General features: G+C 37.2%; 1 protein-coding gene across 8 annotated transcripts in view; it reads left to right on the top strand.

Annotated features, from left to right (window-relative positions):
* The window catches only part of LOC135197946 (uncharacterized), a 503,607-nt gene extending 489,806 nt beyond the window's left edge, over window positions 1–13,801 (top strand). For 7 of the 8 annotated variants that reach the window (XM_064225235.1, XM_064225229.1, XM_064225230.1 and 4 more), the window contains 3 exons: window positions 4,566–4,770; window positions 5,815–6,008; window positions 10,310–13,801. In XM_064225235.1, the coding sequence (XP_064081305.1) occupies window positions 4,566–4,770; window positions 5,815–6,008; window positions 10,310–10,313 (403 nt within the window). In that variant the 3' untranslated portion in view covers window positions 10,314–13,801. The remainder of the gene's footprint in view (window positions 1–4,565; window positions 4,771–5,814; window positions 6,009–10,309) is intronic. The other variant, XM_064225236.1, reaches the window with a different exon arrangement.
* Window positions 13,802–16,625: the final 2,824 nt, after the last annotated feature.

The raw sequence follows: 16,625 nt of genomic DNA, 5'->3' as shown, positions 1-16,625 counted from the left end.
CCATGTATTCATCAGTGGACTTTGTACCTCTCGAGACTAGCTGTGGTACTTTTTGTAAAAAAAAATTTTTTTTCTTTTTAGTTTCACTACCCCCCTCCCCCTCACCTCTCTCTCTCGTCTCTCATCTCTCGGTCTGCTCCGTCTCTGGTCTCTCTCTCTCTCTCTCTCTATAAACCAGTGTTATAGCTATCATTTGTTCATGGTTGTCGTTGGTCATGGCATTATGGGAGAAACTTTGGCCAGAGGATATCTCAAGTTATAGCAGTGTTCTCTTTGTCATTGCTACCAGCATTTTGTAACAATGTCAGTACATTCTCTGATATGAAAGGAATTATAAGAGAACTTCTATTTTTAAGCCCCAGTGGTAGAGGAAATTATTACCGTTTTTCGTCGTGATAATATTTGAATATTGCCCTCATGCATTGTTGTCTCCAACCTCTAAGATCTTTGTAGGTCAGACAATATAGTTCTCATTTGTGCTTTTATTTTTCCAAACAGTGTTAATTATACTACTGAAACAATATTTATTCCGAATTAGATGTTGTCGAAGGATATACTGCTCACCTGTCTTGAGTGTTTGCTTTCGTCACCTAATGAAAAATATTACAGAATCTTTATAGCAGTTCATTAATATAGGAAAGACACTAATACAACTTTAAATCACCCATTTTTTCCTCAATATCATTCTTTATTTACTTGTTGATTTGTTTGGCATCCTCTTCTTTGGGGGCATTGCGGAACAAGTGAATGAACTTCTAGGCTTGTTCCAGTTATGTGTGAACACATTCCGAATAACAGTAAAGTAAAAATAACTACTGTCACGTTCTTCACAACAGCCGCACCTGGCCAGGATTGAATGCAGTGATGGATACATACGTACAACTACATTCCACAGCTGTCACTACCTGTGACTGTAAAACTGAGTGGGAAAATAATATAATAAAATTATCATTGAGTAATTCCTTTGAAGATTATCCTGTGAAATCTTTCGACAGTATCTAATTCTCAATCAATACTGTTTGGAAAAAGGAACCCACGAATGAGAGCAATATTCTTTGCAATACAAAGACCTTGGAGGCTGGAGACATCAATGCATCTGAACAGTTTTCTAGCATTCTGAAGTCACCATTATCGCGACAAGAAACAGTAATAATTTCCTCTACCTCCGATACTTAAAAAAATTCTCTTCTAATTTCCCATCCTTGTCACCATGGCATTACATTGCTAGCAAGTTACGAGTGACTTGTTATTCGAAAATGTTGGTTAGGCCCTTGTTTTTCCCAATATGAACTTCCATTTTAAATGGTTTTATTCCTTTGTCGTTGGTTGGTATACTTGTTTCGTTCTCTTTCATCATACTTTTGTAATTTATTCAAATGCAGTCTAGTGAGTTATGACCCCTATTCATATGGAAGAAGCCAACAAGGACCATTGACTTGAAATTCAAGTTTCCAAAGAATATGGTGTTCATTAGCTTCGAAGGAGTAGGAGTAAGTACAGGGAAATATAAAAGGATGAGATGTCACTTATTAAAGAAGAACGAAGAAAAAATTAGTTAAGAAAATTAAGAAAAAAATAAATAGATAAAAATGCACTGAAATGTAAAAATGTAAAAGGTATGCTGTATGGAATTTTTAGCGTATCGTAGTAATGCTTACTACACCCAGAACAAAAGTCTACGGAATTCAACTTCCCGAATGCGCTTTCATAAAAATGTTTCTTTTAGATACTAAGACGTTATATTAAAAGAGACGAAGAATTTATTTTACATTGATTTTTCTCATCTTAGTTCAAGATTCTTTCCCTTTCCTGTTTGATATAATATGAATAGATCTAGTATCATGAAGATAAGTTTTCCTATACCCTTAATTATTGTAGCCTTGTTGAGAGAGAGAGAGAGAGAGAGAGAGAAAGGTTGGAAACCAAATTTGTAACTGGCAAAGGTCTTCGATGTCTAGTTTATGAAAGCATTCCCATAAAATCCTTTGAATAAAGGTAACAAAGAACATATTTCAATACACGGAAATATTAGTTAACAGCTAAAGTAATTTCATTTGTTATGTAAAATCATGTAAGGTTTTTAAGGGGAGCTGTTGTATTAGGTTTAAGTAATTACAAAAGCAGAGAAGCAAACCAGATCCTGTACTCTGTCTCGCTGTTCCTCGAGTGTTGCGTCTCGCTGTTCCTCGAGTGTTGCGTCGTAGAGACCAAAGTAAAGAAAGAGGTCTCTACAACTGGTCTCGGAAGCCTTCTAGGAGATCCAAGTAAGGATCGGGAAATGAGTCCTTTAGGATCATTTCTGATTACAACACCTACCACTAAGGACTTTGCCTTGATGCAGTCACAGTGAAAGTCGGTGTTCATTGTTGATTGACATTCAGGATACCGGGACATTTTCTGTCACGTGACCAAGGATATCACAATAAATGTAGGAGAAAGTTCCAGAAGGTATGCAAGTGGAAGAGGGGGAGGGAAAAGTACATTATGAAAGGGCAGAAGAATCGGTTGAAGCAGGAGGGGGAGGAGGACATGAGTTAGGGATGTTGGGGTGGGGGAGGGGGAGAAGTACCTTCGGGTACCTTCGGAAAAGGGCAGAACTAAATATGGAAATTCTTGGAAAAGAGACGGAGATTTTTTCGGGTGGGGTTGCTAGGGTTTGGGGTGTGAAGGAATGGGACGAGAGGGGGAAGGGGGAGTGGGAGATGGAGGAAAGGGCCAAGGAGAAGGCAGAGAAGGAGCTCGGGGTGCAGGTTGGGGCAATTGCTGAAGAAAATGCAACATTATTGATGGTTATGGCTCAGGGGAGGCTGTTGAATTCATGGCTGGAGTTACAGCGAGAGTGTAACCATCATTAGAGGCTGTTGACCCTTGGGACCACACCCACAACTCTCTCTCTCTCTCTCTCTCTCTCTCTCTCTCTCTCTCTCTCTCTCTCTCTCTCTCTCATTACGGTATTGTAAAATTAATATCATGTAATCTTATGATATTATATATTAGTCATACTCTTTTCATGACAATTCTTTGTATTTTCCTTAATTAGTTCCAAAGACTTGTGTTACAGTTATTTACTTCTTTACAATTTTTTGATTAATTATATACAATTAATTATTCCTGTCATTTACTTATCCATTTCCGGCTGACTCATATTTTAGTGTGACCTCTTGACCCATCTTTGTCCCAGTCATTCGACCACTTTTGTGGCCCTTCCAAGAAGCCCCAGAATTTCATTTTACGGGGCTTCCCCGACCTCAATCTTTAATTTCACTGGGTCTTCCCGACCTCACTATTAGATCCATGGAAAACATGAATCACGACGATAATCCAGGGGACCAAACGGTTTAAATTGCTATAGTGTTCGTCTCTGCTATGGTGACCTACGCGCATTTTCACAAATAGATTTTCTTCTCCTTTACTTCTGTGTTACATGGATTTTTAAGTCTTGATTTTAGTTTCGTATTAAAAATCTTTCTGATCACCATTTGTTATTAATATGTATGGATTGTCCAGAAGCCAACTGGTTTTCATTGCGGTCACAAATGTTGATAAGACCCATAGCAGTGGGATAAAATCTACGGAATTGCAACTTATTTTTTAATCAGATATTCTCATGCGGTTACCAATTCCTTATGTGATCAGAAATATTATAAGTAATTCACATAGTTACCAATTCTGCTTAACATTAGGAATGCTATTAGTAGTGAATTATGAATTCTTTAAAATGGTTTTACTTTACCTAGAGCAAAATATTCACTGCTCGGAAGAATTCGAACTTTTTTGTTGTTTTTTTCATGCTTGAATTCTGAGTAGTCCCGTAAAAGGAAGATTGTTATTTATAATTTATAACTCTTAAAAAGCTAATTAAAGATCATATTGTGTAGCAGACAAAAATTTCTAATACGCGACTCGCTTGCAACCTTCATGAAGTGTATGCATGGTCGGAAGTGTGGAATATGCGGACGCGCATGCTCTCAAGCACGCGTGCACGTGCATGTGGGATGACGAGAACAGGGGGAGAGAGAGAGAGAGAGAGAGAAAGAGAGAGGAGAGAGAGAGAGAGAGAGAGAGGCGGGGGGGGGGGGGGGGGTGGGGGGGGGGGGGGCTGGGGGGGTGGGGGGGGGGGGGGGGGGGGGGGGGGGGGGTGGGGTGGGGGGGGGGGGGAGGGGGGGGGGGTGGGGGGGGGGGGGGGGGGGGAATATAATGACGGCGACATATGACGACGGAAGTTGTCCGGGAACAATGGTTTCTTATCACTACTCTTGATTGCATACAGGAAAGGACTCTCTCTCTCTCTCTCTCTCTCTCTCTCTCTCTCTCTTCTAATAAATAACCATGAAAATATCAGTGTTACATTTATTATTATTATTACGCATTGCTAAGAAATTCACAGTCACGTGAAAAACAGTTTGTGTAATAAAAATCCACAGTTATTTAGTAAACTATATTACTATGTAAAACATAGTAATATAGTTTACTATATAACTGTGGATTTTTATAACAATTTTGGATTTTTATTACACAAATTATATCATTATTATTATTATTATCCTCTTTTTGGGTCATTGCAGGGACGCCGTCGAGACCAACCCGGCCAACGGCCTGAGCCTGAAGGAGCGCTTCCTGAAGAGTCGAGGGCCGTTAGGGGCCAGCCTCTCGTCGAAGGGAATCCACCACAGGCAGTCGGTCTCCGTCAAGAGACCCCTGGACGTCGTCCTCCCCTGCCAGGAGATCCAGTATCTGGACATCTGCTACCAGAAGGTTGGCAATCTGAAGGTGAGGTGGAGGAAGAGGTGGTGGAAATAGGTTGAATGAAGATCTTTTTGAAATGATTTCTTCGTGGACGGCGTCGGCAGTAGCCATAATCGATCAGTCATCTGCTCTTCAATTGGTTTTTTTTTCAGTATGGGAAATTTTCGCATTTATTGTTTTTTTAACTCAGGAAAGATTTAGGAATACTTAATATTGTGTGTGTATATATATGTGTGTGTATGTATTTGTGTGTGTGTGTTTAAGAGAGAGACAGAGACAGAGACAGAGAGTATGTGCACTTAAGTGTGAGTTTGTGTTTTATCTTTTCTCGGTTTCGTTATAAATCCTACTTTGGCTAAAGAAATTGGGGTGACCTTTGGGCTGTACTTTCATGTTTTACTTTGGTCCCTCTCTCTCTCTCTCTCTCTCTCTCTCTCTCTCTCTCTCTCTCTCTCTCTCTTTGTTGGGAAGCTTGGTTAAACAGGTAAACCTAGGTTTTTCATATTTGCAGTTTTATTTCATGTAGTGGTTAGCTTACCAATAGTTCCGTCCACCTATATACTGAATGTGTTAAATTCAGTATCTATAAAGATAACACTTCCATATAATTTGTGGAAATTAGCAGTGAAAGTCAGACTCTTGCATAGATAGAATAAACGCTGTTGTCCTACGAGAGTGAGAGTAGGGCCTTGATGTAGGGACAAATCAAATTACAACCTATGAATCATCCATTCCCCCACCTAACCTTCCTCCAATTATTATTACTATTTTATTGTTATTCGGGAGATGAGCCCTATTCATATGGAACACGCCAATAGGAGCCATTATTGACTAGAAACTCAATCTTCCAAAGAATATGGCGTTCTTTTGAAAGAAATTACTGAAGATAATAATTACAGAAAGAAGAGATCAGTTGTTAGAAAAAACAAATAAGGAAGTACAAAAAGAATAGATCACTTATTATAAAAAAGACATTAAAAACTTAATGAATAAATAGCAGGGCAAAAATATAAATGCACAAATTAGTTACAAATTGAATTTTCATTACGTTTCCGTTTCCTCAAACAGGTGCAGTTTAGTCCCATCCCCCGCAAGAAGATCTCCTACCACCCCGTTCTCCACAACTCTATCCACTACTGCGACGTCCCCTACTGCGGCTCCGACGAGCGGCCGATCAAGAGGAAGCCCCTCCAGAGGTCCCACTCCATCGCCGTCGCCGGAGAAAAGGTCGGCTACGATTGGACGTCGTCCTATAAGTTAAGGTGAGGGATGCCTTCCTGTAAGTTTAGGTGAGGGACATCTTTCTATAGGTTAAGGTGAGGGATGTCTTCCGGTAAGTTTAGGCGAGGGACATCTTTCTATAGGTTAAGGTGAGGGATGTCTTCCGGTAAATTTAGGCGAGGGACATCTTTCTATAGGTTAAGGTGAGGGATGTCTTCCTGTAAGTTTAGGCGAGGGACATCTTTCTATAGGTTAAGGTGAGGGATGTCTTCCTGTAAGTTTAGGTAAGGGACATCTTTCTATAGGTTAAGGTGAGGGATGTCTTCCTGTAAGTTTAGGCGAGGGACATCTTTCTATAGGTTAAGGTGAGGGATGTCTTCCTGTAAGTTTAGGCGAGGGACATCTTTCTATAGGTTAAGGTGAGGGATGTTTCTTCCTAAGTTTAGGCGAGGGACATCTTTCTATAGGTTAAGGTGAGGGATGTCTTCCTGTAAGTTTAGGTGAGGGACATCTTTCTATAAGTTAAGGTGAGGGATGTCTTCCGGTAAGTTTAGGTGAGGGACATCTTTCTATAAGTTAAGGTGAGGGATGTCTTCCGGTAAGTTTAGGTGAGGGACATCTTTCTATAGGTTAAGGTGAGGGATGTCTTCCGGTAAGTTTAGGTGAGGGACATCTTTCTATAGGTTAAGGTGAGGGACATCTTTCTATAGGTTAAGGTGAGGGACATCTTTCTATAGGTTAAGGTGAGGGACATAATGTAAGTTTAGGGAGGGACATCTTTCCATAAGTTAAGGTGAGGAACATCTTACTATAGGTTAAGGTGAGGGATGTCTTCTTACAAGTTAAGGAGAGGGACATCGTCCTATAAGTTCAGGTGAGGGAGACAAGTGTCTTGAGGTGGGGCTGTAGGGAAAGTTGAATTGGGTTGACAGTTCGAAGGAAGATCGTAGGAAGATAAGGGACAAGAGAAGGCGTAGATAGATGGTAAGGAAGAGATCTGGTTGTTGAGATATGAGCTAAGGGAAAGCTGGGAAGAGTTGGGAACGTTAAATCAAAAGATGAGATTATGTGATCGAGTTCTGGAAGATTTGGGGCAACTGAAGGTGTGTGACAGTTTTAAGTTTGACCGTGTGCACGTTCTTCGTGTTTTCTGTTATTATACAGATAACGAGCCTTATTCATATGAAACAAGCCTACAGTGGTCATGGACTTGAAAGACAACCTTCTAACAAATATGGTTGATCGAGTAAAAGAAGACAATCTTGTTTCTCAGTCTCCTCCAAAGATTTACATAATGAATTTGGCTTTGATGTAGTTTCATAGCATACGCAATTTATTCCATTTAGATGTCAAATAGAGCATCGTTAATATTTGGGGTGCTTTCTGTGCTTTTAGGGAAGCAAAGTCGACTGCAACGTCTCATGTTGCTTCATTGTCTCTTTATTGAAGGAAGGGCAAGAGTAATTTACAAAAGCATCATACACCGCATGCATGAAGGACTGAAATTTGGAAGCGAAAAACGCCTACTGTTTTTAGTTTTTGATTGATAGAACCGTTCAAGAAATGGCGTTCTCGATCGTAGTTGTTGATGATTACTCCAAATTCTTGTTGTGGGACCAGTTACTTTTCTGTAAAAGTAAACTATTGTTCCGGCTTTGTCTGTCCTTTCGGCCGCAGATCTGAGAAACTACTTAGGCTAGAAGGCCGCAAATTGGGATGTTGATTATTCACGTACCAAATTGCAGCCCTCTAGCCTCAGTTGTTGTTTATTTCATTTAAGGTTAAAGTTATCTATAATCGTGCTTCTGGCAACGATACAGGATAAGCCACCAACAGGCCGTGGTTAAAGTTTCATGGGCCTCGGTTCATACAACATCATACCTAGACCCCCAAAGGCTAGATCTACTTTCGGTGGCCTGTCTTATACGCTATTACGGCTGTACAGAAAACTCGATTGCGCTGGAGTTTCTTCGGTGCATTGTTTACTTATTTTTATTTTGCGTTTCCATTGATCAAGTGTCATATCCGTCTCTCTCTCTCTCTCTCTCTCTCTCTCTCTCTCTCTCTCTCTCTCTCTCTCTCTCTCTCTCTCTAAGGTTAATCACCTACCCGGAATTTTGGTACCACTTATAGGTAGGTGTTCTTACGTGACAAATAATTACGTGGAGTAAATATTTTAAACTTGACATTGAAACAATTAGCGTGTCTTTGAGATGCAGTCGAGAAAATTGCCCATTTACATTATATTTCAAAAGACAAAAGCTCTATTTACATATAAATAGCAAGAATAGTTTTGAAACATCGTCATATTCCAGTAAAAAAAAAAAAAAAAAAAAAAAACTTTTATCGCCTGTTTTCCTTATTACCTGACTTGGAGGTCACACGCCGTTGGATGTAATTACTCCATTCTTCTCCCGGGGGGGAATTTTTAAAACCTTCAATTAGCCTCACGAATTATCTCATTGTTATCTCAAAAATGCCCGCACGGATGTGGCGACATCTCAGACGGCGGAGTCTGAGGGAAGGAAGAATCCACCATCATGCAGGAGAGGAGAGATTAGTTCATGGAATGTGGTGACACCGGCAAAGGGATTAGAGTGGCATTAAGGACGGCTCGTTGGAGGAGATACTGATATGTAGGGGATGTGGGTTCTAGAGAGAGAGAGAGAGAGAGAGAGAGAGAGAGAGAGAGGTGAAGCCGCAAAATTGCGTGCATGACCCACCATGATGTATGTGATGCTCGCATTATATATAGCCTTGAAATTTTGCTTTTTGAATATATAGCATCTGGTGGACCTAGTCTTTCATTTCACACACACACACACACACACACACACATATATATATATATATATATATATATATATATATATACACACACACACACACACACACACACATATATATATATATATATATATATATATATATATATATATATATATATATATTTATTTATATTTGTCACTGTTTACCGGATCCATATGTAATTGTAACGGCCACAATCACCTCTTAACTTCTCAAAGTCTTCTCACTTTTTGGACACGCTTGTCACCGCAAAGCCTTAGATCCAAATTCAGATTCCTAACCGGAAAGCCACTGGAAAGATGTAGAATTTAAGCCTAGGTGCTTCTCACTCTTATGAATTACACACACATCAGGATACTAAGGCCATGGCCCCAGAGGTAATATACAGCAGTGATAGTGATTTTTTTATTTAAAAAAAATTTGTTCATAGTTTCAACCTTTGAAGATAATGTCCAATGCCAGACATGGCTGCTTTGTGATAGTAAATGTCGAATGCAAGAAATTATAAATGAAATGCCATGATAAAGGATGCAAAATATAAAACAAGAATGATAAAGGGAGGGGAGCATTGGATTTAGAGGCATTTGTGTATTATTAGTAATACCTTGATGAATACTTGGAGAGAAAGAAACAGGATAAGTGATATTGTCAGATGTAAAAGAACCATTTTTCACGACTGCATCGACGCATCTGGGTTTTTTGTGTTTACTGCAGATCGAGTTTATATTCGAATATGTGTATCAAGGGTTGGCCCTTTCTCATATGCCAATACAGAGTTCTGTCTTTTGCTCTTATAGGTCAGAATGCGTGTGTGTGTATGATTGGGTATGTTTATGTTTGGAAGCTGCAAGAAAACATTTATGGGACTTTTTAAGACTTTTATTATTGATTACTGTACTTCTTTTAAGACTTTTATGATTGATAACTGTACTTCTTTTAAGACTTTTATCATTGATAACTGTACTTCTTTTAAGACTTTTATCATTGATAACTGTACTTTTTTTAAGACTTTTATTACTGATAACTGTACTTCTTTTAAGACTTATTATTTATAACTATGCTTCTTTTAAGACTTTTATTATTGATAACTGTACTACTTTTAAAACTTTTATTATTGATAACTGTACTATCATTTTCCAATAGAATTTTTCTTATTTATTCAGGGAGCAGGAACTTTGAAAGACATTTCCTTATAATGTAACTTTGTTGTATGACATTGAATCATGTATGTAATTATATAATTATTTATTACTGGAACGAATGCAGGATGTTTTAGTTAGACGTGTTTTAATTACCATTGAATATTGAATTACTGTTTAAATAATTAACACTGAATTTAGTTACTTCTATTTTGTTTGTCAAGATAGCTTATAACATCAAGTCAGTGTATTGTAATTTGCCAGAGGTGTAAAAAATATATTTGCAAGTGTATGAATGATTTGTATCTATACGGAAAAACTTAATGGACCCATTTTTAATTATTAATATTTTAGTAAAATATATATTCGCAATAATTTTTTTTCTTTTTTTCCAGGTGAATGCATAAGTGTTGAAGAGGAAAAAAGATGCTTTTTTTCTGTCGGAGAACGGAATGAAAAATTTGCAAGCAGAGTAATTGATAGTCGATTTTTTTTTCCAATTTTATATTTGTGCACGGCTTGCTTGAAACAATGCAGAAATCGTAGAAAATAGATTCTCACTCGGTGCTCTCGTTTGGAACAATCAGTCGGACGTATTTGGCATAGGAATGATTTTCGAAGAAAGGACTGGGAATTAAAAAATTATTATTATTATTATTATTATTATTATTATTATTATTATTATTATTATTAACAACAACAACAACAAACTCAGTTGGTGCTTAGAGAAAGTTAACTCGAAAGAAGCTGTGGAAGGGAGAGGTCGTGGTGTAGAATTCCTGTAGTACAGCAGTATGATCGTTTCAACAGCCTTTCTTTTTCCTACAAAATAAAGATGTTGAAACGGGGACGTGGCGTAGGAAAAGGCAGAGAACCCTGCTCTCGCAGAGATGGAAGTCCTTCGCCTTCCACCAGGAGGACAGGACACAAGAACCAAGAGTCAACACTGAGGAAAGAAGGACCCACAACGATGTTCACCTCCCGGTCTCAAATTAACGTTTCCAGGGAGCTCTGGAAGACCAACCTTGTAGCTTTCCAGAGCATCGCCCGCGAGGAGCAGGAAGAGATGACGAGACCCAGTGGTGCGTTCCAGTCCAGCTTCTGTTCCTGGAATGGTGGAGGAGGCTGCAAGACCTGGAACTGGCAAAGGAAGTACAGAAGGAAAGGGAAGAGAAGAGAAGAGAGAGTTAACCATTTCAGAGAAAATTATTACTTGGTGATTTGGTTTGAAGTTGCAAAGGGAGAGGTACTTTATCCAAAAAATTGTCTTCGAGATTCCGTGGCCAAGGAAAGTGAGTTATTGCTTAATATTGCTGATGAAAGTCTCGATAATGTATCGTAAAGAAATTATTACCGAGTCGTTGGACTGCCAAAAGCAAAATCCGCTTAGACAAATGAATAAGAGATAGAGATAGAGAGAGCGACGGAGTGAGTTTGGTGCTTAAAATATTAGTGAGAAAAATAAACAGTTTAAAGTAATAACGTGACAGTGTGATTATTATTATTAATTGAATATCATTATCATTATCATAGCTATTTTCTGTCTGTATCACTAGGACACCATTTCTCTAAAACAAACAAGAAATAAATGTGACCGAGTGATTCCTTATCTTCAGTAGTATAAAGACACCGGTTTATTCCCCTTTATTATTATATCCGCATTAGCTGTGTGAGGCCATTTTTATAGGCGATTTTTTTAATATAGACATTTTTTTCAGCACGCTTACTGCCTGTTGTGCATCGTGGGACCATTTTTGATATATTTTTTCGGGGGTAACTGATTAGTTATCTTTTCTTAATATGCATAACTAAACGAGTGATTTTACAGTGCTATATGTAGGATTTATATTATGCGCGAATGGTATATTGTGTTTATACGGAATGTTTCATATAGATTTTTTTTTTGTGTATGTGCGTTGTAAAGTATTATTATAATTATTTTCACAAGAATATTTTTTTTATTCTTCTCATGTTTGATGTCCTAACCATTTCATTTTGTTTCCTCTTTATTCACAATGCTTTTCATTCACTATTTTATATTGCTGCCTATGTATCTTTTTATATATATATTTTCCTTCATTTGCTGTGACCTGCATGAGGGCAACGTACCCATTGTAGAGTATTGTTGGTTGTTGATACCCATCTTCAGCGCGTGTAGGAGTTGGTGGAAAGAAATTTTTAGCAAAAATTGAATCATGTGGTTTTGTTTTTGTTTTTTTTCGAATTTCCCGGAAGAGGCGGACTCCAGAACATTATTGATCTTTCAGTGTTGAGGGACTTAAATGACCTGTTTACATGACCTGATATCAATGTTTTCTTTTGTCGATCTCTTATTTTTATATTTGCCAAAGCCAGGAATCTCCACCTGTAATGTTATAAAAGAATGACTTACGTTTGATGTGTAGTTTGTCTTTGTTTATACCTTTTTAGAAGGTAAACGCTATCAGGTCGTTGATTTGAGGCAGAGTCGTGTTGCCATGTTGTCTCTTCATAAGAAAGTTTAACTCCCTCACCATTTTGATCCATGATTTTGTGCCTAAAGTTCTGGAATCCTAATCTCTGGATCGTATTTCCCCTCCCCATCTTCTTTTTTTATCCTTCTTAAGGATTATAGATGCTATTTATATTTTTCCTTTTATATATATGTTATAGTAATGGTGAAACTTGTAGTCTTGACTATGAAGAGTACTATAATGTTATTGAGGGACTTCCAGTGTGCGAGGTTTCTTCCTTCGGTTTGTCAGATATTGTGTAAATTATTTTTCTGAATTTTTTATTATTTGTTTTTTGTTTTATTTGCTTCACTATATTTCTGTGGTCATGAAGTAGGAAAAAACTATGTTGATCAACTAAAGTGGCACTGTATTGGACTCTGAATTGATAACAAAAGAACTTTTTAAGTTTTTTTATCTCTATCTGGAGGTCATTGACAGAATTAAAAAAAAAAAAAAAAAAACCTGCGGTGTAGACGAAGGACAAAACAAACAAAAAAGTTAGAATTTGGTTTTGGGTTTTCAAGTGAAGTGATTGTGATAAAAGACCATTGCGAATAAGAAAGGTATTTGAATATATGTATATAAATATGTATATTGCATATATATGTGCATATGTATATATTTATATACGGATTGGTGTATAATGCGGGGTATAAACAGTTGTGCAAACAGTCAGTGAACAGTTGTACGTTAATAACTTGTATGGCGAGTGTTACCATAGATTTAATGTTTATCGATATTGCCCCCCTTTTTTTACGCGGACTCGTAACAGACTTACAAAACCAGTGAAGAAATCTGAAGAATATCACTTGGCAAGTAAATGAATTGGATGGAGCTCCCTGACCATGAAAATGGCAGATAATTGCGTATTTATTCTATTCTTTCAGATGATTCAACCTAGAGGGTGCTGTAAAAAAAAAAAAAACGTAAACTTACCAGTGAATAACATTCATCTATTATTTTTAAGCAAGTTGTTAACATACAAATGAAAAAAAGGAATATTATTTTTGTGCGTGTAACCTGCGTCGTTCTATGTAGTCCATTGAGTTTAATGAACCACACCAAAGTCCACACATTTGTAATGTATAGGTATTGTATAATGTATATCCATAATGTACCAGTGATTTTTTCCTTCCTCTCCAACTGTATTGTTTATATAGACATGTACACCTCAGGAATCTTATATAAATAAGTAACAGCATTGTTCTTCATAAGTGTACCATTTTTATTATATTTTTCAACCCTGCATCATTTTAAGTAATATTAATGAACAGAATAATTTTGGTCATTTGTCACCAAAGTATGGTGATAGAGGCATGGCGGGGACATGGTGCCCTCTGCCAAACAACAAGTCATTTGATCTAGTTTTATAATTAAATGTTGTATATGAAATTGGTCCTTTTATTGAATCCTGCGATATCTGGAAACTGAGTAGTGTCAGTTGCCGCCTTTCACCCAGGCAATGATATATGAAACTCCAATTACCCTAATACAAAGATCCAAAGGCACTGGTGTGCCTCTTACAATAAGGATATTCTCTCCAATATTGAATGATAACATCTGACAAAGAAAACTGGGGAATGTCGTAGCTTATATCTGCAGAATACTCCTGGCCCTCGATGGTTCGTGACTAGTGTTTATACTTCACCTGGGTGCTTTAGCTGCTCTATGGTTTTCCGGAAGCAGCACGTAAACAAAGTAAACAAGTCCCTTACGGACGAGAAATCCTAGTTTGAGTTGTGTTTGTGCTTGTATTAAAAAAAAGACAGGAATAATAGGAGACTTGTACTTTTAGAAGTCTATAAACGTGAGAATAGGCGCTGTTACACTGAAGTATAATATAAAGTAAGTGGCTAAGTTTTATTTTTAGAAAATAAATGTTCATTTGCTAGGCTACAGGAAGGTCGTCACTCGTCAGCTACCTGAGGCTAGTGTGGCAAGACGTGTTTATGAAAATTTTAGTAAAAAATACTGCATCTTGAAGTATTTCATACAGACTTGCAAATGATTGAAATTTAAGAGTGTCGTAGGAACAGGCTAACCTTCCTGCAGGGCCTGTTTAGCCTGCAAAATATGTTCAGACCTAGATATGAAAGCTCTCATCCTAACCTGACTTAGTGGCCAAAGACTGATTCACCGGTGTGGTCCCTCCTTATTGGGCATTGGGACCTTATGATTTAATTAAACATTCATCATGAAGACTTGAGTAAAGCTCGTCAAATTCACTTCACATAACTTCAATTGATTTTTAGACACTGATTTCACACACACATACAATTGATTGCAACGAAGTAACATACTTAGCTCATCTAGATATTCTTTTAAACATGGGGATTATCACCAAGTGATATACAGTTACAGCCCTGCAGACGTGTGAAAAATAATTCGCTTTAGGTTATGCTGTTATGATAACAATATAGCTATGAATAGCTGTAGAACAGAAAGGCCCTGGAATATAGAAAAATGCTCGAGAAGCATATAATTTACACTATCTGATTATAAGTTTAAAAATAAGTTATGCTTGGCGAAGTTAAAATAAGCATAAGTGCGAAGCCTAACTTCATTGTAGTTCTCCTTTGGTTGAATTGTTTTCATCTACTGCTCAATATCTCCACAACTAGTAAACAAAAAAGCCTCAGTTTTTTAGTGAGGTTAATCACTTTTTTTTTAACTAATCCACAAACTATCGATCCTGACCCACCCCACCCAAGGGAAGCTTGATAATGCCCCAGGGTGGTTGTGCAGGGGTCACCAGCATTCGGCTCAAATGAATCTGGTTCCCCTTAAATCTCTGGTGAATAAAAGAAAAGAGATATCTATGGTGAGGTTTCTTTCCAAAATGGAATTCATAACCTATTTTATTTTGGGATGTTTCTGACTAATGCACTGGTTATTCACAATCGATGTTATTGTACCTTTCAAAGGGGAGGACTACGTAAATATATGTTTAACGCACTCATAGTTCACAATAAAATGTTATGGGATTATAGTAACGCCTCTCAACTAAAGAAAAGGCTTATACAAAAGATATTTCCGTATCTAATTATACAATGTGTGCTTGTCAAAAATTATTTAAATAATAGTAATAAAGAGGTTGGACATACGTACACGCTGCAGATATTCCGTTTTAGTATTTTAAATGGTTTCCTTTCTGACCAAATTGGTGATTTTAAGAAATTTTCAAGAGATACAAACGGGTTGTGGAGAGCAGCTGCCAGCTACGTTTACAAATCACCATTTTTCATAATTATATCAGTGTATTGAACTGAACCTTCCATCTTTATTTTGATTTGGTATCAGAGAAAAAGAAACCATTAATTTATGAGTCACTTTACTGCTAACGGTGAAAAGCAACTGATGAATTCTATTCAGAGACCTTACAGTAAACCAAGAGACATGGAAATGAAAGCAAGCCGAAAACATCAAGAGTAAAAGAAAAAAAAGTGATAACTTTGAAAGATGGTGATTAAAAGAAATATATGAACTGTTTACCATGGAGAGGTTTTCAGCTTTATCAAGTAAAATGACGATATAATGGGAATACTACCTACCAACTATTGCTGGATTGCCCTGGGTCGATAGGGTCACCATTAATATGCACTGGGTTTTCGTGTTTTCTTAAACTACCAATTATTACTATTTTACTATCCAACATTTGGGCACATCCAAATGGGGAAAAGAAGAAAAATAAAAGCCCTATATCTCTTCACCAAGCCACCATTGAATGAAGTGCCGATATGCTAAGAGGAAAAATGTGATGGTGAACAGAAATTCAGGAAAAATACAAACGATAGCTACCGGTCAAGGTAATGATCTATTATAGAAATAAAAAAGCGGTTCGAAATAGGCTAAGCTGATGGACGAACCGGGAACATGGCCTATTTATATACTTTTATGATATGGGAAGAATTTTATTCTGATATGGGAAGAATTTTATTCTATAACCATCAACATATTTTAAACCGTATATATTATCATTTTAAAAGGGGACAAGGCATAATATTTCATACCTTGTGGTCCATACATCAACGTTAAAGAAATGACATTGTTTGAAACCATTTCTTTAAGAGAATACAGTAAAAAATATTCTGAAGGATTTAGAAGTGATACTTGCCAACATGTGTCTGACAGTGAAGTCTTTCTTTATTAATTTTTGAAAATTTATTTACATTAATCCCAAGCAGTATTGAATTTTAATTTAAAGTTTATTTAAACT

This window comes from Macrobrachium nipponense, chromosome 21, assembly GCF_015104395.2.
Source record: "Macrobrachium nipponense isolate FS-2020 chromosome 21, ASM1510439v2, whole genome shotgun sequence".
NCBI lineage: Eukaryota > Metazoa > Arthropoda > Malacostraca > Decapoda > Palaemonidae > Macrobrachium > Macrobrachium nipponense.
This window is presented reverse-complemented; position numbering and strand designations above follow the sequence as displayed.